General features: G+C 42.2%; 1 protein-coding gene and 1 long non-coding RNA gene across 3 annotated transcripts in view; one reads left to right on the forward strand and one right to left on the reverse strand.

Moving 5' to 3' along the window:
* LOC109308949 overlaps positions 1 to 4,776 on the reverse strand; it is an 86,401-nt gene extending 81,625 nt beyond the window's left edge. For both annotated transcript variants that reach the window (XR_002100749.1, XR_002100748.1), the window contains exon 1: positions 4,708 to 4,776. This is a non-coding gene — a long non-coding RNA (uncharacterized LOC109308949). The remainder of the gene's footprint in view (positions 1 to 4,707) is intronic.
* The window catches only part of TRPM1 (transient receptor potential cation channel subfamily M member 1), a 131,096-nt gene extending 109,906 nt beyond the window's left edge, over positions 1 to 21,190 (forward strand). Inside the window, exons 23-26 of the mRNA XM_019533432.1 lie at positions 1,594 to 1,738; positions 4,702 to 4,904; positions 6,216 to 6,348; positions 17,323 to 21,190. Of these exons, the coding sequence (XP_019388977.1) occupies positions 1,594 to 1,738; positions 4,702 to 4,904; positions 6,216 to 6,348; positions 17,323 to 18,604 (1,763 nt within the window). The 3' untranslated portion in view covers positions 18,605 to 21,190. The remainder of the gene's footprint in view (positions 1 to 1,593; positions 1,739 to 4,701; positions 4,905 to 6,215; positions 6,349 to 17,322) is intronic.
* Positions 21,191 to 22,206: the final 1,016 nt, after the last annotated feature.

Consider the following 22,206-nt stretch of genomic DNA (forward strand, 5'->3'; position numbering starts at 1 on the left):
GTAGGGGAGGAAAAGGAGCCGCAGACAGCGCCCCCTGTCATAGGGGTGCATAAAAAATGGGCAACCTCCCACTGATTCCAATCATCTATTAATCACAAGTAAGATCAAGACATGGCAGGCGAGTAAGCAGGCGGTTGGCCCATTGCAGGAGGGCGGAGCCACACGTCCAGAGGGGCTCCGAACGTAGGACTCCTAGTTACTGATTGTCTCAAACAAAGAATGATAATAAGGACAGAAATAGTCAGAAAAGTCAATGCCTGGATTCTGCTTCATAAAAAAGGGGAAGTTTGTTTCCATAATTGCTATGAGATTCATTTCTTTGCTATAACTTTGTATGTTTGTGGGTGACCATTTGTTGAGTTTATTTGACTAAAATATATTGTGTATTTAAATGATCATCTGCCAGCAGCATTTTGTGATTTATTTTTACTGACAAGAATTTGCTTCCATATGTCATATTTGAGGAAGACAAAGTGAAGAGGAAATTGCAGTACATAATGTAGCTCTAATAAAGCCATTGTTTCTAAGCATATGTCTCCATGGTTCTGATATCTGAGTTGCTTATCTTTTCTTGGCAGCAGAACAACCACTATATTGTCAATCTTCTGTCTTCTTTCTTTCTATTATTCTGTTGTTTTCTTTTTCTCCTTTCTCCTCCCCTTTCCTTTTGGATTGCTGTGAAGTCTATGCCATGGAAATTAATCGTAAGTCTTTATGGGGAGAACTGATTATCTTCTTTAGTTAAATATATTATTTTTTTCAGTGAATATTGCCATTTTAGTCACAGAGCCAATCTAGTATTTGGATATGAGTCCTTTTTTTGTACTGAACCCATTTCAAGCATCGAGAAAAAAGAGCAACGTATTCAAAAACAGATGCAAATAAATAAAATGTCACCTAAACCAGTGTTGTTGCTCTTGTTCATGTATTAGTTTGCCACTATAGCATTCAATCTGTGTGTTGCTAAGATGCATTTGATTTTCTGTGTCCAGATAAATACAAGCCTGAGATATAAGTCTCCTTGAAAATTTTTCAAGCCCATATCTGAGAATTAGGTTTCAATTCAGCCTACGTATAGTCTTGCCAAAACCAGGTTTAAGTAAGTGTTTCAGGCCAGTCAGATCACATTCAAACATTATCTCAAGTAAGATTGAACATAGTTTTGGAAACACTTTTAAAATAAATTGGTTTTGCCTGTGTCAGCAAACTAAATCTTGTAAAAATGTATTGCTAGATCTGGTGTCTCCGAAAGGATTTTAGCACCCTTGAGTTAAATGTTTTAACAGGTAGTAAGTGACTGAAGGATCAAGTCATGGGCTCCTGTTAGACACATTTAGTTGAGCAACCAGAAAGCTGCAGCATCCTAAATTAGTAGTAATTTCTGAAAATCCTGCTCAGGACCTTTTTCATAGTAGACTTCAGAGACAGAGTATTTCCCAAGGAGGAAAAGATTTATTCAATGTAGTGAGAATTTCAGCCAGCCCATAGCTGAGAAGGGTCTGCAGTGTCTGAGAAGTGATTTTCCATTCAGTGCACTCCACACTTGCTTGCCTCTCTCAGATACATTTTAAGTCCTTACTGTTTCCTCTTTAGCTCCTTGTGGAGATAATCTTTATGACGAGGATGGTAAACGCCTCCCTCCCTGCATACCTGGGGCTTGGCTCACTCCTGCTATCATGGCTTGTTACCTCTTGGTAGCAAACATTCTGCTGGTAAATCTACTGATCGCTGTCTTCAAGTAAGTATATTATATGACCATATGATCATGTACTTATCTCTTTGTTTTCCTGTTACTGAAGATTATTTTGACTATGAAAGCCTTGCAGCAGGGCCCAATTATACTATAGTTTTGCAAATAGATAGAAGTTGATGAATCCTCTTAGTATAATTGTGCAAGTACCCTAAAGTCTAATGTTCTGGGAATGTGATTGACCAGTACCTTTGATAGAAGGGCAGTCTGCAAGGTGAGACATGATAAAAGAGAACTTATTGCAGATTCACCAGTACTAGCAATGCTGTGTGTTAAAGAGTTTGATTAGCTCAGGTTGGCTTTCTTTGGTAGTGTCATACATGCATCAGGGCTTCTCCTGAAGAAAATAGTTTTGTGTACTTATGTTCTCTTGGTAGAATACTTTAGCCCAGGAGCAGGCAATTATTTTGGGCAGAGTTTACTGAGTTTTGGCAAGTCATCGAGGGCTGCATGACAGGCAGCACAGGGCAGATTAATATTCATTTTCTACATTTTTTAGGGGCCCCACAGGCCAGATAGAATGATCTGGCAGGCCGCATCCGGCCCCCAGACTGCACTTTGCTCACCCCTGCTTTAGCCCATGTAACAGCAGGGTTATTCCTGCACGTTTCAAGTACAAAATAACTGGTGAAGTTCTGCTTTGTGGGGAGCTTCTGAGCACAGAGGTCACAGACGAAGCCATCTGCATTCTGTGGACACTAACAAATATTTCAGCAGACTTGCAGAGGAAGATGTTGGGAAGTTGCGAGCATGGTGTACACTCACTGTTCCCAGATCCACTGGCCTGCTTTGGGACTCTGTAGTTCCATGCTTTGTTTTTTAGATAGAAAAGTGCTGAGACTAACTTCAGATCCTTACATAATGTTATTTGCACCACCTCTTCAATTAAGCTATGCAGGAATCAGACTTTGACCATTTAGAAAATGGGATACATCATGTTGACAACCCAATGAATACAGCTTAACAGAAAACAATTTATGGCATTTGCCTCAAAAAATAGAAACCTCCAAATATTGAAATATATTTCGTTACTTGCTGCCCTGCTAAATGTTAGGCTGTTTGGAGCCCATCTTCTGCCAGCCTAGGACATTGGGATTGACCTTCTCATGCCTTGAAGCAACATTTGGGCCACTCTTCATTGCAGCTGCAGCAATACATGGATTTACAGGACAGTTGTATCCCAGGCACATCACTTGCTATGAGGACATGGCAAAATACGCAAGGGGCCCACTGTGAATTCATGATGCATCAGAAGAAAAAGGTGGTGCCTGGCACAGGCAGAGCCAGGATTGCAGCAAAGGGGTTTTGTAGCCTCCCGTTTGACTGTGCACAACAGCTCTCTGAGTTCACCACGTGTTCAGCCCAGGCTTTAATGGAGCCACTCTTTTTGCACAGTGCCAAAGCCCGGGGGGTGAGCAAAGAGCAATTGATGATGCTTACCCTCTGGGTTCTGGAGCTGCATGCAAACAGCCATAGCCCACACCAAGCAGCTAATGAACTCAGAACCCGTTGCACGTGCAAAGCTCTGGCATTAGATGTCCTGACACTTCAGTGAGAGCAAACTGTGCATGTATCACACAGCCAGAGCGGATGCGACCACACTGCTGCATCCGAACTTAGAAATAAAACATTAGAAATGATGGGTTGTTGGACAGGCACACCCAAAGCACCAATCCTAACAGAGGTACAAATGCACTAGTCACTATGTGTTGATGTGCCATAGCTCTACAGCATTGAAGTGCTGGCTGATTTAGGCAGGTGGTGTCATGCCCAGCAAAATACTTAGTTTGTGCGTCATGCCCAGAACTGTGCTTCTTACAAACCCCGTCTTTTATTTGCTATATGTAGTTAGACTGCTTAGTGGCTTAAAAGGTCATGAATTTTAAAGTACTCAAATGCCAATCACATAGCTGGGGTGGTGGCGGGAACATTATACACAATGCTAGCTATTACTGGTAGAAGAGACCAAACAATCAGCATTTAGGAAGTAGGTCATTTTGTTAACTCCTATCCTCCCAGCATGGTAGGTAGAAGGGTATGCAGTTGGAAAACTCTTGCTGTTGAGACAACAGAATAAAGTCAAACCAGTCTCAGTGATAATATAACCACCCTTCTTCCCTGCCAGACAAATCTAAAACTTCATGGACTCCACATTCTGGGTTTTTCTGCAGTCATGTTTTAAGTGATTTCATGAAAGCATGTGTAAATATTTTAAAGCACAGAAGATGAGAAAAGTAAAGTGGGTAGAATGTGGAAAAAGAAGGGTTTATATAATGAGACGTGGCGCAATCTGAGGACACTCCAAATAGCTTGAAAAGTTAATCCAACACTAAGAGAAGCATGATTGCTCTCATTTAATTGGTATAATATAGGGGAGGCTATTATTAGTCTCTGTATCTAATGCAGTCCCCATTCTACACCCCTAAATCCACTGACCTCCAAGTTCAATTCTTACAATACAAGCCTTGCTTTGGTGATGAAAATGAAAAACGTTCATTTTAAGAGCAGCTTTCTTTAAAAGGCTATGCATTGAGTTCTGAAGCCAGAAGTTTGTATGAATGAAGTTTGAATTTAGGGCATCTTGTGAGAGCTTTGGAAAGTCTTCTGTTTAGGTCAAGCTGATCAGCATATTAACCCCTCCTTCCCCCCCGTGTGTAGCTTCTGGGTTTTATACAGAATACCTTTCATGGGTTTCATATTTTCAAACACTGAGGCGTGTTATTAGAGATACTTTATTTATAAGCATGCTTCAGAATACCAGGTATGTAGTGCATATGGTTTGCAGAGTTCATTTCTTTTCAGTGATTGCTAAGTAGCTTTAATACACTAGGAAAACTATTCCAAATTAATATTTTTTTTCTTTTTGTATCTTTAAAAATATTCTGAGTTACGGCAAAGGATTTGAAGGACCTAGTGGAAATAAAGACAGCTAATAATAACCCTTTTTTCAGCAATACCTTCTTTGAAGTGAAATCCATATCCAACCAAGTTTGGAAGTTCCAGCGATATCAGCTGATCATGACATTCCATGACAGGCCTGTCCTCCCTCCACCAATGATCATCTTCAGCCATCTCTACATAATCCTCAAGCGCATCTGCTGTCGCTGTAAGAAGAAAAGGGAAGGGGATCAGGATGAGCGCGACCGGGGATTGAGTATGCAAAAAACTGTCTATTCTACATAACATTCTTGTTTTCATTTCAACACCAGGCAGACACTTTTCCAGTGCTAATAACCATTCATTTTATTCACTTTGGCAATCAAATATATTAGAAGATGGCAGTATGGGACAATACATGCAAAAAAATTTATTCATAAAAGTCTCCAAATCTTTAGCATTTTTTTTAAATGGTAACCTCTATTGTGTTGTTATCCCTTTAATTCAGATTATGAAATTCTAATGGATGCTACCCAATGGGAAGAAAGAACTAAAAAAATTAAAGACAGACAGTGATTATGGTTTCTAATTTCACCTGTGACTGTCATGTACAACATCCTTGCCTCAGTTTCTCCAAGTTTAATCAAACCTCCCCTCATAGAAGTACTCTGAGGATTAATTAATATCTCTGAAGTGCCTTGAAGATTAAAGTGATAATAATTGTGAATTATAGAGCATTATAACTATCATGTTAAGAGTAAAAAGAAAAATTCAGCTTCATTAAAACAAACAGATGTTTGCATTAATTGTGTAGTATTTTTATCTCTTGATTTTTGCACTTCATGGGGAAACACATTTTGTAGGTAATTATATTTCTGCCTGATATGCTTCGATGAAAAAGAATGGTAGATGTGACACCTGAAAATACAGAGAGTCAAGTGCTATAAAAGATTAAGCTTTCTCAAGGGCTTTAATTTTTCTATCAGATTTATTTTTTTTTACATAAATGCCATTTTGAAATCCTTATTCAAAGAATATCATTGGAACAAACTGATGCAGCAGATTATCTGTTGCATGTGAACACTGAGGCAAATTCCATTTTGATGGAGAAGTAAAAAGAAAATTCATCTTAAGGAAAAATCAGTTTTGTTGAGGCTTCCTGGGTATTTTATTCAACAGAAGCTATAAACTATATTCCACCCTTGTTCTGTGTGCAGATGTTCCACTAATTTTAATCAATCTGTGCAGAGACCAATGGGAAAATATAGTGCTATACTGGATCATCATAAAAATCAGATAATCATTGATTATATAAGATAACATTGCCCACAAAACCATTGTCATTTTAGCTAAGTGTTGATCACCATTTCACAAAGTAGGCTGTTAGGCACAGAGACAAAATCTTCAGCGACCCCCTAATCCTCTCCCCTCACACATGTACACACACTCCAACTCCCCCCGCCCCCATGCCAAAAGAAACCCCAAACAAACCCTCCTCGAAATTGGTTTTAAAAATGCTAGAAATTTCTTCGGACTCTCAGGAATCTTGGGGGAAATTAATGGGCATTTTTGTACAATTTTTATGCAGAATTGTTTCTGAATGATGAAGAGCTGAAGAAGCTGTATGAATTTGAAGAGCAGTGTGTCGAGGAATACTTTCAGGAAAAGGAGGATGAACAACAATCATCAAATGATGAACGTATCAGAGTTACATCTGAAAGGTACCCAGTTAAAAAAAAATCCTTTTTACTAAAATCCTTTTCACTTCCCCCCTATTTTTATTAACACTGGGTGTGAGTCAGGCCACAAAAACCCGGTGGCCTTGGAGACATGTTAATCCAGACCATTTTTAAAGGTCTAAATATGCAGGTCTCTCAAAAGAGCAGGTTTTCTCATGGGATCTCTACTCTGTTTGCTCTTCTTTCGAATGACTAACCCATAAGAATCGCTAATGTATTATTCCTGTGTGAAGCTGAGTCTCTCTCTCTCTACCCGTTTTAGCAAATTGCTCTGTGTTGCGCAACCAAAAGAGTGCACACATGTACTAGAAAAGGTGGTGTCAGATGACAGAGAAGATGAGAAAGAGAGAAGTATGCACTGGGTGTGTGGCCCAAGAACTCCTAAATTCTAATAGCATCTCTGATGCAGATTCGCTGTGGTTTCATGAGCAAGTTATTGGACCTCCCTACATGAACTTTCCACCTGAAAAGGAGGAATAATGCCTACATGTACTTCACTGAGATGTTGGGATTAGTTCATTTTGTAAATCAAGATAGGCAACGTTTTTTGGCCGGAGTGCTGAAAAATGCCACAATGCCACCTTGGAAGGTGCCAGAGTGCCGGCATGGCAGAAAAACAAAATGAGGGCAAGGGGTACATGGCAGGATGCCCTGCTTGTGCCCCTTGCCCCCCACCCAAAGTCCCTGCCCCACAGCCCAGGCTCTGTGGCTGCCAGCAGCTACCATGGCTCTTGGTAGGTGCTGGAGCTTGGGCTGCTCCCAGCAGGGCTTGCAGCATCCCAGCTGCCTGCTGGGAGCAGCCTGGGCTCCTGGCTGGCAGCAGCTACCTAGAGCCAGGGCTGACTGCAGCTGGGAGACAGCTGTGCCAGGCTCTGGGCTCTGGCATCAGCTCCCTACCAGCATGTACACCCACCCATCGGAGCGGGTGGTGGGGGAGGGGCCTGAGGCAGCACAGCCCCAGTCTCTCCCCCGCTTCCGGCACAGAGGTGATGGCAGGGCTCCTGAGCCCGGCGCAGCTGTTTGTAGCCAGCCTGGACTCTAGGCAGCTGCAGCAAGCAGCGGGCAGGATACAGACAGCTATGGCATTAGTTCTGGCATCAGCTCCACGCTGGTGGTGACTGCGTGCACACCTTGGGGCAGACAGCAGGGCAATGCAGCCCACCCCGAGGTGCCCAAGCAGTGACTGCCAGCATGGAACTGATGCCAGCGCTATGGAGCCTGGTGCAGCTGTTTGCAGCCTGCCCACTGCTTGTTGCAGCTGCCCAGAGCCCAGGCTGGCTGCAAACAGCTGCACCAGACTCCAGAACCCTGCCATCACCTTCGTGCCAGAAGCGGGAGAGAGACCAGGGCTGTGCTGCCTCAGGTCCCTCCCCCACCGCCCAGTCCAAGGCATGGGTGCATGCGCTGGTAGGGAGCGGATGCTGGAGCCTGGCACAGCTGTTTGGAGCCTCCCAGCTGCAGCCAGCCCTGGCTCTGGGTAGCTGCTGCCAGCAGGCAGGTGGGACACTGAAAGCCCTGCTGGGAGCAGCCTGGGCTCTGTTGCTGGCAGCAGCCAGGGCTGGCCATGGCATGCTGAGCAAAATGGCCTCGCATGCCATGCTTGGCCCACGTGCCAAGGGTTGCCAAACCCTGTTGTAAATCATTATGTTGTGTATATAGCAGCACTATTATAGGTTTCGGTTACTAGGTCATCCAAGCAAAAAACCTCTCAGAGAAGATCTGTTTTCTAGATCATGTTTTCCAGTGCTCTGCCCAGTTTACTGGCCATTGTAAATAAGTCAAATGATTCTTCCCTTGCTTCCCTTGGATGGCTATTCAGCATTCTGAGAAAACTTGCTATTATGAAAATGATGCACGATCCTTTTCTTAAATATTCCTTTGCACAGTTCCATCTCATTAATTCCTAATTATACCTCACCTCAAGAACCACCCTAAATAATTCTTTTCATATGGTTTTTGTGCCCTTAGCTGAATATCACGAATTCCCTTAGTCATCTTTTAGCTGACCTATAATTGATATTTAGCATGTACAAATATTCAATATGACCATAACATTGCAGGAAATACCTGTAATATTACAGCTGTGTTAGTTAACTGAATTCCAAACAAATAGTTAGCAACACTTTAATGATTGACATTCCATTTCTTATAGCATTTCTGCATAGATCCATACAACAAGCCACTTAAATATTTTGCTCTGAATTCCTTCCAGATAGAGAGAGACCCTGAATATAATGCAGTATTCTATGTGCAGTCTGGGAGTAGAAGAGTAAATGAAATCTGCTCTGTGGATACAACAGCATGTGTCTGTGTGTGTGCACGAACACAATATCTACTGCATATGCCCTGGCAGTTTTTCAAATCTGTGGCTATTGTGACAATAAATAAAGCAGAGCCAGCCAGTAAGCCTCACTGATCACCTATAATACATGAGCACAAAGCAGATCTGCATATTTCTCGTGACTTCTTGCTGTAGATGCTCCATCATCTTTTGTGTGCAAGAGCAAAAGAAATGTTAATTTAATTTCCACAGCTGATTTGCTGGTATATGATCATATCACATCCTGGTCCATAGCTTTTATGTGCAGGCTTCCTGGTCCATAATTTATATCAGAATGTAGGTAAGAGGGGAAAATGGAGAAAAAATGGATTTTTAATTGGACTAGATAATAATTCTGCCATCTGCAAATCTGTTCTGCAGTTGAACTAAGAGCTAAAATAGTTCAATAAATTCCGGAGTGCATTCTCTTTTATGCAGTAACCAAACCTGTTTGTTATCCTACCTTGATTTTTTTTTTTTAGTCGTACCTTGATCTTTTTTAAGTCAACATTTGCTCCTTGTCATTAGAAAACACTTCCCATATACTTAATAGAATGCCTCTTAGTAAAGAATGGCTGAAGTGATTGGCACATGTGGAAATAAATTGAATAATAATACATTCTTCCCAGAGCTCACTCTTGAGCACTGGAGTGGAGAAAGATTCCATCTTCATCTAATATAATACAAAGAAAGAACTTGAATAAACAGAAATTGCAAATCCTTTATATGATATATTATCCTTTATATATATTAGTATTACATATTAAATTATACATTATCCATAGATAGATATAGATACTATTACTTGTTATAAAGTTCCCTTTTTTGTTCATATATTGTTTGGGAACAATCTATACAAATTTATTCATAAGAGCTTTCTCAGTATATATGAATAGATTCAACCTATGGATACATTTTTATATAACATTTTTTAAAATTAATTATTCTGTGGGATTAGTTACTGGGTATTTTTCCTCCCTCATGACTGGATAACTGAAAAAAATGTAAATAGAAGACTAAAGAATGTCAAATAGCAAATAATATGTTTCCAATATCCATTTTTGGATGAACAAATGGCATTAAGATGTTGAGGATTCACAATCATTTTCATGATTATCCTAGGGCCCTCCAAACACATTAAAAGCAAATTATTGGTGATGCTAGAAATCATAGCAACTGAAACTCATTGCTTTTATTCAATTAACTTTTCACAATGTATTCCTTATAGCATTTTGAATATACACAAAGCATGCTGTGTTGATATCACTGGGTGAAATTTTAAAATACTTCCTAAGAGAAAAACACTGTAATCAAATGTAATGGAGTTACAGGGCCTTGCTACACATTGCATTTTGAGCTGCTCAAATGTTGATCAGTGTTAGTACTAGCTTGAAGCAGTCACATACCTTGGGCACATCCATACGAGCGTGGTTGTGTAGTATGTGGCACTGCAAGGGTGCGCTGCCTGCCCAGTCCAGTGTCCTCTGAGCTGCAAGGTCACGCTGCCCAAGCATGCACTGCTCCTTCTTTCCTGCAGGTTTTTTGACCCTTGGATATCCAGGGGTCAAAAAAAGCTGCGGCGGGAAAAAACAGAGCAGCGCATGCTCAGGCAGCATGCACTGCTGAATAGCAGAGCCGGGCCACCCAGAGCCACAGTGTTGCTGCTGGCCAGATTCTGCCTCACAGGATCACTATGGCTGCAGCCCAAGGAGGCCCCCAGACCCCAGATAAGCCTCCCCATTCCTCCAGCAACTTGCCACGCACCAAAGCGCAAGTGGCATGGTTGTTCCCTGGGGACAAGTAGCCGCAGCGCAAGGTGTGCCGCTGCCACTTTTCCCCAGGGAACCAAACATCCACACACATGTGGACGTGACCCTTAAGGTTAAAAACCTTCTCTGACTGTCGCCACGGCCCTGCACAGCTGTGACTTGCCACTAAAGGACTGGTGAGCCAAGACAGCCTTCTCTCTCTGCTCTAGGTGAGGATGGGTGCAACCTGGGCTGAAGGGCAGGAATATGAAGCAGGGAGGTGGAAATTCAGTGGGATGGATGTGGGTAATGACATGGAAGGTGAAAGGGAAATGGGGATTACTGGTGAAATAAAATCAGCCACTGAAGAATAAAATAAAAAGAAGTTAAAAAATTAATTTAAAAATAAAAAGGAAGTAAATTAAAGACGGTCTTATGTTTTACTAAATTGGGATTAGGGTGTGGGAGGTAGTGATCATGTTTCCCTTGGTGGCTGGGAGCTGGAAGCGGTGAGGGAAGGTGGTTTTGGGGGAGCTACTGCCCCTTCCCTAGGAAGGAAGCCCCAGCTCTCTGGGGACCTGCTCTCAAGCCACCCTAGATCCACTCCCAGATCCAGATGTACCCTGCCACCTAGCTAAATAGCTTGTGCTCTGCAGGCTGTTTGCATGGGGTTGCACCCCTGGGATGGGAAGTTCACACCCCTGTGGATGGGAGGGGGAGTTGGCTTGGTGCCAGAACCACTCCCTGGCCAATAGACTTCGGTGAGTAGAAAGTTTATCCATACAGAACAGGAGGGTGGGGAAGGGAACACTGCATCCTGGGATGCTGAAGGACTGCAACTTCAGCAGCTCATCTGTGAGGTGTAGCCACACATATGGAACATGAGCTGAGTAACACAGAACAGAGATAAATCTGCCCTGGAGTGGTGCAACTTTAAGCTGCCTAAAGTGTCCTTAAAGTTTCAAGTGTTAATGTGTAGACAATCCTTTGGTTAAGAGCTCCAAGAGCTGCCTAAAATTAATATGTAATAAGGCCCTCATATTAAGTTCTTTTTAAGCTTTGTGTGGTCTCCAGGGCTGCCAATCCAGTACCTTTCAACAGCTCCAGACTTCATTTAGTAGCTGAGAAAGGCCTAAAAACCCTTACAGAAGAAGTCTGGGAGTTGAGAAGAGATAACTTTGTGGGGGTCTGTTTGCAAACATCTTCCCATTGTGGGGAGGATCCTGCAAGTAACCCCACTAGGAATTTTACAGGGCTACACTATGTGGATCTTGGGAGATGTGTAGAGGCCAGGGGTGCCAAACTCATCCTGCAGGCCAGATGAGTAGCAAGGGGCCAGTCCCTGGGCTGGATCCAGCCCACAGACTCCATCCCTCAACTTACCTAATCCAGTGGCTACATCTGGGACCTGCTCTGTGTATGGTACGGAACCTGGAGGAGCTGGAACAGGCACCAAATACAGCATAGTTCAACCAAGCATCAACCATGCTTCATGCTGCAACTGCTTCCACCAGGCTGTGCTGCATGCAGTGCCTGCTCCAGCCAGTAGGGGTGGGTGAAGCAGACCCTATTTGATTTGGATTCAGATTTGGCCCAAACCAGGGACAATGATTCGATTAGTTGATTTGGATCGCTGTCCCTGATTCAATTCGGCCAAATCCAAATCTGAAAAGTCAATGCTGATTCAGAGAATCAGTGATTCAGACACAGGTACAGCTTTAAAAGTTTTTTCTACATGCCTTGAGGTAGCAGGCACAGCTAGTGATCACTGCAATGTTGGGGCAGATGGAGCGTCCCACAGGAGTGCGGGGAGGGGGGTGCTCCACGTGCTCAGCGGAAAACCCAGACATGGACCAGAAGTACTTCCGGTCAGGTCTGCTGGGGAGTGCACTGGGGGGTCCCCCCATGACTCCCCAGCTCAGTTAATGGCCACAGAAGGACCCTGGGTGCCCCCCCAGACCCAGGAGGCATCAGTCAATGAACTAGGGGGTGCAGGGGTGGGGAGCCCAGTGTGCTCCCCAGCAGACCCAGAAGTGGACCGGAAGTGCTTCTGGTCCACATCCGGGTCTCCTGTCAAGCACACTGGGGAGCCCCCCATGCTTCTGTGGGATACTCCATGTGCCCTAGCATCGCAGTGCTCATGAGCCCCTGCTGCCTAGAGGTACATAGAAAAAACATTCAAAGCTGTCTCTATGTCCAAATCTCCAAATCTTTCTGAATCTCTCTGAATCTATTTGGAGGGTTCCGATTCTATTCGGAGAAATTAAAGAGTCCTCTGATTCAATTCAGATTCAGCTGCTGAATAAGGCCAAGTCTCCACTGAATCAAATCAGGGACCAAAGCTTCGCACAGCCCTACCAGCCAGTCCAGGATTCATGCTGCATATGGAACCTGTAAGCACCACATGCAGCAGAGGTCCTGGATCACCTGGAGTGGGCACTGTGTGCAATGCAAATCCAAAGCAGGTGCTTTATGTGGCATACTCCAGCCGGGGAAGCCACAATGTGCAGTATGACTGATGCTCTGGCCAGACTGCACACTGATGCTCCGGTCCAGCTACTCCAGGATCTGTGCTGCATACAGTGTAAGTTCCACACTGGCTGGAGCAGCCAGTGGATCAGGTATACTGGGGGAGACGTAAGGTGAGGAGGTATGTGGGCTGGATCCTGTTACACAGATTGCCAATTGATCAAATCATGAGTGAGACCTGATTAGGGAGGATAAGGCAAGATGCCACACACACACACACACACACACACACACACACACACACAGAGTCATACCCCCAATTTCTGTTCTGCGCTGGTATACATTACCAGTTTTACTGGTGCTAGGATCAATTTAGTGGCCAGCCAAGTTGATCATGAGTGGGAGCTGGGCTCCTGCTGGTCCATCTCATCAGACAAACCAGTGCTCCAGGATGACATGCAGAACAAGACCCACAATCGATATGTCTTGCCCTATCTTTTATAGCTTTGTCAATTCACCCAGTTCTCTGGGCTTTTGCTAGGTTATCACTGTGTTATTTCTTGAAAGTCGATTGCTGTTGTTCTCTCGCTGTTCTGGGGCAGATTCTATTTGTTAGGTCTTTTATCAGTCTGCATTCTTCAGCTAGTCACCAGTTGATGTTTTCCTTTTCCACAAACACACTCTCACCCATTCAGCATACAAAAAAGTAAAAGGTCGAGCACTTATGTCAAGCTACGGAGCAATACAAAATGGAATTTCTTAAGGCAATGCAAAACTCAAGAAAATACATAAGATTAAAAGCAATAGGCAAAAAATCTATTTCCATGTTATTTACCTAACATCCAGCTGGTATTTATGCTATTTGCGTAACAATACAGCCCACAGACCTCCCATGCTCCAAGGGCATGTGCCATGTCCAGTGTGGGTCTGATCGGACCCAGGGGCAGCACTTTGGGCTAGATGGTGGGGCTCTATGGGCTGCATGCAGCCCATGTTTGACACCCCTGGTAAAAGCAAAACTGCCACCTCATCTCTGTGCCTTCACATCAGCTCTGGCCCCATCTGAGACTCCGGGCTCTGAGACACAATGCCCTGCTTCCCCCAGCATCGTTGGGGAAGAATGATTTGAAATGTGGATTCTTATTTGTTTAGAAGCTTCCATAGGGCTGCTATGAGAAGAACAGTGCAAGAGAAGTGACTGAGCATCCCTTCCATGCAGGAAAGGGAAGATCCATACAGAGTGATAGGTTTAGGTAACCTAGCCAGGCAACCTAGGAGCTGCAGGCTTGGTGATGAATAAAAATGCACAATCATATTGCACACAAACATACACTGCATGTGTACAGGCACTACCCACCTAGCACACACTGGCTTGCACATCCCCAACCTCCCTCGTACATGGTTGATCATTGCTCTAAGAATTGCGTTTAGGAAAAGGGTGTACCAAAGGAGGCTGCTGAAATTAACTCAGACCCCGCATAACTAAAACAACTGCACAGTGAACAGTAGAAACGATATATCTACTACATAATGGGAAACGAGATACAGATACCTGAGTTCTCACTTTCCAGCACTGCACTTACATGGTCAGTAGTCCATAGCCCATATGAGGATTAGTGCCAGTATAGCTCAGCAATCATTAAACAAACCCTAGCTCACGTGTAAGTGAAATCACTTACTTTCACTTACACAGGTGCTGAGAAGTACAGTCAGGCCTTGATTTACATGGTATTTTTTAGCACAGTTTCAGTTATGCATGGTCAATTAATTGCAACCCTTTATTTTTGTACATGATATGGATTCACTTTTACACAGTGAAGTGCAGTCGGGCAGTGAGAAGCAAAGCCTGGCATCTTGGGGAACTGTGCGCAGCTAGTAAGTCTGATGTAGTGGGAGGGAAGAGGCATGGGGGGGACAGATCAAGGCCCCCACAGTGAGGGAGGAGTGGGGGCAGGGGCAGACACTGCCCAGCTGGGCATGGGACAGAGCTGTGGCTCACCTGGGGGACATGTTGGGGGGCTCCTGCTGCTGCGCTCACCCTGGGAGGGCATGGAGGGGCATGTCCCCCTCGATCTGCATGGGGCAGGGTGGGCAGGCTGCAGCTGCAGGCTGGAACTGGAGCTGTGCTGGGCTTTTCTCAGCAGGGGCTGGGCTCAGGGTAGGCAGTGGCGGCGCTGGGCAGGGGTTACGGGGGGGGCGGGCTGCAGTCACTCCAAATTTCACTGTGGCCTCCCCACCCCCCATACCCCCTTCCAGTGCTGCCACTGCCCACCTTGCACAGAGCCCCAGCTCAACCCCTGCCTCCACCCATGCACCAAGAAGATCCAGGGTTGCACCAGGCAGGCAGAAGTGGTGCTGGATGGGGGCTATGATGAAATTTGGGGTGGCTGCAGTGCCCCACCACAGCCCCATCCCAGTGCTGCTGCCACCTGCCCCAAGCTCAGCCCCCCACTGAGAAAAGCCCGGCATAGCCCCAGCTCCAGCCCGTAGCTACAGGCTGCCTGCCCTGCCCCTCCCCACCCCATGCAGATATGGGGGCACATGCCTTCCCCATACCCTCCTCGGATGCACACAGTGGTGGGGGCCACTCCCGCCCCGTGCCCCCCGGACAAGCCATGGCTCTGTCCTGTGCCCACCCCGCCCTGGCTGGGCAGCGTCTACCCCTGCCCACTCCTCTTCACCATGGGGGGCATTGATCTGCGCCCCCTCTGACCCTTCCCCTCCCCTTCCACTATACCAGACTTACCAGCTGCATGCAGCTCTCCAAACTGCTGGGCTCTGCTTCTCACTGCCTGCATGCTGTACTGCAGCTGTGCATATACACCAGCATCTATCAGCCAAATTATTGGCCGCATCTGGAAGCTAAATCCTTATTTCACATAGACCCTTGGTATCTTTTTACATGATTACTATTTGCACAGTGTTTTTTCAAGGACATAACCACTGTGTAAATCGAGGTCTGGTTGTATAGTGGACTGAAACAGTAGTAGAAACAGCTAAATTTCTGCAACTAGAACACACAATGAACCAGAAAACACAAGCTCCTTTTTCAAAATAAATCTCTGTCAAAAACTCCATCTTGTAAATTTTCAATGAAGTAGGGTAGGAGCTTGACCTCCCTGTCTGCTTCCCAAGCCCTGTTTTAGCGAGAAAATAATTTAGTATAACAGTTTGAAAAGAAATGTGTTAACTGTTCCAATCTTGTGATAGTAAATGCTGCATCATTTAATATCCACTTCTTAAGAGTGTAAAAAGGTATCAGCCTTCCTCTGCAAGTGGATACATTTTTTTCCTGAAGAAATTCTGGGAATCTTTTCACATAAAGTAAATACTTCTCATGTTTCCTTCTTAAAGTTTAAAAAAGAAAAGGGTAGCACAATTCAAAATTGTTACATTCTAGTAGCTATAAGGAAGATGTTCTCCATCTGTTCTCATAAATATATATTTTTCAAAAATATACATTTAATAGTATTTCCACTGTTCAAAATTGACAGGAGAAACAACTGCATCTTTTGTATGAAATACAGGGAAAATTCTGCATTAGAAAAGTGAATTGTTTCTTAAAGACATAAGCTGGGCAGTACATTTATTAGGAAAATTAATTCTTGTACAAAGGGAAGCGTGAAACTTATGCACCAATTCAGACCTTATTTGAAAGCAGAAGTGGGACTTTGTTGATGGATAAATCTTGTACTGCTTTTTGCACAGGAGTAAATTTTGTTCCATAAAAATGAAAGTAAGTTTACCATTTCAAATGTTTCAGGCTTAGAAATGCTTTAAAAATACAGCAATTCAACGACGGGAAAACACGTATATAATCCTTATCATCCCTCCTGGGTGGAGTGCTGCAAAAACATTTGGGAGTGTTTTATCCCACCTGTGTATCTGTACAGCTGCATTTTTGAAACATTCAAAAGTGATGCATGTTCACACTCTAAGTGAAAACTGTACGTTCAATATATATGTCCTTTGACATGGTTGCACATTAGGAACAAGATGTGCTAAAATTCACTTGTAACATAATTCCATCATTTTAGGGGCATATTGGGTGCTTACAGATGCAAAAAAAATAAATAAAATAACAGCACTTTACTTTAAACTTGACACATTCCTGTGCTGCGCCCTGCATATGCCCAGAAGAGGCAGCACATTACTTTAACTTGGCTCGCCAGATGTCTTTACAGTGGGGCTTTTTTGGTGCTTTTACCTAATAATCAGTTTTAGCTAAAAAACCCAAAAAGCCTGCTGAAGCACCCAATCTTTACAGACGCCCAATCTTTACAGACGCTACAGAGCCAGGTTGAAGTAACATGCTGTTTCTTCTGGTAAAGTGTATTTTTTTAACATCTGCAAGCTGCCACTATGCATAATAATTCTATAATTTCTGGTTAATTAATTCCTTATGTTTATACTCAACAGAGTTGAAAATATGTCTATGAGGTTAGAAGAAGTAAATGAAAGAGAACATTTTATGAAAGCTTCTCTTCAGACAGTTGACCTTCGACTTTCTCAACTGGAAGAGCTCTCTGGTCGGATGGTGAATGCTCTTGAAAAGCTAGCAGGTATTGACAAATCTGAACTGATGCACACACGCTCACGGGCTTCCTCGGAATGTGATACTGCCTATCTCCTAAGGCAAAGCAGTGTCAACAGTTCTGATGGCTACAGCATGTACCGATATCATGTTGGTGGCGATGAATTAATATGTGATGACAGTACTGCCCCCATGTCACCAGCCTTGGGATTGCGCAAAAAGGCATATTCTATTGGTACAAAAGAAGAGAAAAATGGAGTGGGCTCAAAGATGCAACTGGTTCCAGGACGCCATAGTAGTCTCCGCTATGCCTCCAGTGCTAATGCAGTTTCCGCTACAGATGACGGTAAAGCTACAGTAGAAATTGCAAAGAATGTTACTAGACCCCGTTCTGGTTCAGCTGGTTTTGCTTATGTGAAGCAAAGGATTTTCAAGAGTGATGAAACAATTCCTCAACATATTAACCAGTCAAATATTGTTATGAATGGGCAGTCAGTACCAAAACCAAATTTTCAGAACACTCAGTTAACTGTAGAAAGGACCAAATTAGAAGCTACTATCTCTTATCCCTTGGAGAAATCTAAGGAAATGCGCTATTACGCTCCTGAAACTTTCAGTGCTTATCAAACAACCATGATGAAGTCTAGGAGTTTTATATTTGCCCATGGAGGGAAATTGGTTGGAGGGGTTAACAACTGGACCACAGAATATAGTACCGTATTGGATCAAGTGGGCCCTTCTGCAGTTGAACAGTGGGCTAGTGAATGGAAATACGACGTTGAACAGGAACTCTCTCAGGAGCGTCCCCCAGAATATCCTGGTTTTGTGTGTGAAGCAGAAAGGCAGGCAGAACAAAAACAGGTACTGACAGATACGGAAGATGACAGCGATGTTGGTGAAACAGGTGTCAGTGCCTCTTACTCTTCCACACCTGTTACCAACAAGGCTGAGACGGAAAATTTATTGTCTGTGAAACCAGACAGAACTTGTGGATTCCCATCTGTACGGTCAAAGAGTTTACACAGCCATTCACAGAAAGGCAAGTCCACGAAGGACAAATTAAATAGACCAGGACATGCCAGCAGTGTATCAAGCCTAGTGGTTGCCTGTGGCAGTGAAGAACAAAATGCTAAGCAAGACAGTGCTTCCACTGAAACAGAGTGCTAAAATGGCTGTCAGCCCACATGGCAGCAATCATCAGGAATCTGACTGGGTTAATGTAACCAATTTACCACTAAACATAACTTTTTTATGTTAATTTCTACAAAAGAATTGTGCATTTACTGATTTGCTATATTGTTTATGCAGTAGAAATAATAATGTTCTGTACTTTGTGGATTGGCTGAAGGGGGGACATTCCTTCTAGGGGTGGATGTAAAGTTAGGTAGGACTCACAGATGCTAAGTGCCCAGGGCTTTTTGAGCCTTGCTGCCCCCTCTAACTGCAATTCATGTTACTGGATCTTTGTTAGAGAATAATGACAAATGGGAAATATTTTCATTACAAAGGTTGCACACGCAGACCCACACACACACTCTCTCTCTTTTCCACTGAGAACTTCTGATCAGCTGTGGTCTTTATTTTTACACATCCAACACATGCACATTCTTATGGACAAGTGTTCTTTAGACCAAAAGGAGTAGAAAAAATGCAAAGGAATGTTTGGTAATCCCAGCCCTTCACCTCTGATTTCTGGGATAGTGATTGGTTATATAACTTAGGAATGTACAAGCTCAAGTGACTTTTGGTCAACAAAATGGCTATGAATGGAAAAATACAGGTTCTTCCAAACACAGGAGTATTTGCAAGTCATTGATTTGATTTGGTAGCAAAATATGTGACCTCTCTTAGAACACAGGCAATAACATTTTGTTTTCTGTTACTGCTCTCTTAGTATATAGGCATATGTACAGTTAATGTTACACTTGTCAAATACAGGTGATGGGCTTAAACTGTGGCTTTAAATTTAAACTACTGCCTTCACGAGGTTGGCTTACAAGGAAAATATAACTTGTCTCACTCTATCTCCACCATGCAGTTGGTCCAATAAAAGGTATCACTCAAAGAATCCTTGCCTCAATGAAAATACAAATATTGTAAATGGCAATGATAATTTTTCCAAAATAGTAATGAGGGATAAAAATAGAAAATAACCCAAGATTTGCATTAATGGCTTGCATAATCACAGACTGAATTAGGGCTGCACATAAATAAAGTTTATTTAAGTAAATGTGAAGGAAAATGGATGTCAAATATAGAGAATATAACTGAAAAATGTAGACACCTTTGAATTCAAAACTGATACAACAAATCTTTCTTCCTTTGGGAATTTCAATGTAATATCACTCTGGGGACAGAAGCAAGTATACACCATATTACCTGAAGCTGGTTTTGTGTAATTCCAGACCAGGACATATTTATTTTATTTCATTTTACTCTTTATATGAAAAGACAACCTAAATGGCTTCAGCAGGCTTATTACATGCAAATAATGGAAGTCCAACCTGACTCTTTCAAACAGTTCTACTATAAGACAATCAGAATGATTTCCCTAATCTATAAGACTTAAACTCTATGCAATAAGAGCAGACACTTAATACTGTTGAGTCAATGGCAAGACAGCCAATGCTAACTGCAAAGAGAAAAAAGACTTATGGAATAGGTTCTGCCACTTTCATGAATATAGCTCTGAATCTCATGGTTTACAGACACTATTTCTCACACTCATGACTTTCAAATGTGAATTGTTATACAGAGATGTTGTTGAACAGCAATACTAAAAGCCATTTGCAATATGTTATTAAATATATACTTTGATTGCCTAGTTCTTGCATCTATTTTCCAGGATTGCTTCTGTAAAAGATTCCTCTCTAAAATACTGGTATGTCTTTTCTTACTGTAGAGAAATGTACCATTTAAAAGATAATAAGAAAATATGGTTTACACACAACTGGTACCACAATTGGTAACCAGGATTTATGCATTTGTAATTTTACAAGTATATAGTTAAATATATATATTCTTTCATAATCACTTTTACAGAACTGTAGGTTCTAATGTGTTTACAGTGAAAACTCTGTTACAATATTTAAAATAAGAGAGTTTTTGGCAGAATCGAGTTAGATTATCAATGGCTTCAAATTTTTGGCATCTGTATAAAATCTCTCCATTTATAGCCTGTACCTATATTCTGCAGTGCTGGTAAATGTAAATGCAATGGACATTTCTGAAAGTTTATTTTTCCTTACAGTTTTTCACCAGCCTGATGTTATTCACAGGCTTATCAATTCTACTGTTATTAGAAAATAGGTTGTTTTTTTCTTTCTTGAGGGCTCTTTTTATTCAAATTTGCAGAATCTGAAATTTGCTTTTGTAAAGCTGAATGACATTGGAGATTGTTTCACTTTAAGATTTAAATCTGTATGAATTTTATGCAATTACAGTCATTTTGTATGTATAGTTAAAATGTGTTATTTGCAGTTGCCTTCTTGCTTGCCTATACAGTCTCACTAGAAACTAATTTATCAGAAAATCCAAAAGGATATAAAGGTTTTCAGTTTTTTTGCTAAATAAGCACTGTTCATTTTGATATGTTGCGTACATGTACTTGTAACATCTTTATAAATTGTTTAACATTATGTTTTGTTTGCTCAGTCATTTTCTAGCATTTAAATTATTTCATGACTCTGAAAAACTATTTTAGCTTGCATTTAATGATTTTCTGTGTGTAAAACCGTCAGTTTTGTCTATGCATGAAATGGTCAATTGAATTATTTTATAGAAGAATAATATCAAAAAAGTATGAAATGCTAAGTTTAAAATAACAAATCTGTCATGCTGAAGAAACTGAAAACACCACAACCTGTCTTTTCCTTCTTATAGGATGTATGAAGTACTTTCTAAAGTAAAAACTGATTTAATGATTGCCAGTAATTTTGATATAGGCAATTCAACATAATTCAATTTTGCACCCACCTGTAGAGAGAATTCTTCTGAAGTCAGTGTAGTGACTCCGTATTTAAAGAGATAAGCCTTATACTTTGTTAACACTATGCAGTGTAGTAGCATAATAAACCCCATATTCTCTGCTGCACACCTCAGTAGGATTTGTAGGCTCTAAAGTTAAACCTGCTTCAAGTTCGGGTAGACACCTTCCTAGCTATACTGCTATAATGGGTTCCATGGGAGTGGGAAAATATGCAAATATGTGCCTGCACATTAAAAAAAAAAAAGTTTAAGGTGTCTTTTTCCATGCATCACGTTTGTTCCTGGATATATGATTCTAACCTCATCAGTAACCTAACTGAACTGGATGGATCTATAATACCCAGTCCAGAATTCTTGCCCACTGCAAATGTTCACAAACCACAAGCGTCACATCCCCAAAAATGACAGTTAAAAAAAAAAAATTAACTTCTTTTTGTTTAATTTTGGGTTAATGTTTTGGAGGCATTCACCACAAGTATAAGCACTGTAAACCCCCTTTTTTAAAAAATTAAAGTTGAAACTATAAATCATATGATTCCATGAGCTTTAAGAGATTTGTGATAAAATTATGATACAGAATAGGCACTGAAGAATCTGTTTGGCTTATATTTGAAAATTGCGACATGAATTTTTTTTGGCAGTGAAATTACAACTAGCCAAAAATGGACCTTACTTTCTGAGGGGGAAAAAAAATTAAATGGTTTTTCATCTGCTTTTGCCAGGTTCCCTGATGAGCTAACTCCCTGGCATTTCTTAATATTTTACACAAAAAGGACATTTTA

Source organism: Crocodylus porosus, unplaced genomic scaffold (assembly GCF_001723895.1).
Source record: "Crocodylus porosus isolate Cpor-Errol unplaced genomic scaffold, CroPor_comp1, whole genome shotgun sequence".
NCBI classification, from domain to species: Eukaryota; Metazoa; Chordata; order Crocodylia; family Crocodylidae; genus Crocodylus; species Crocodylus porosus.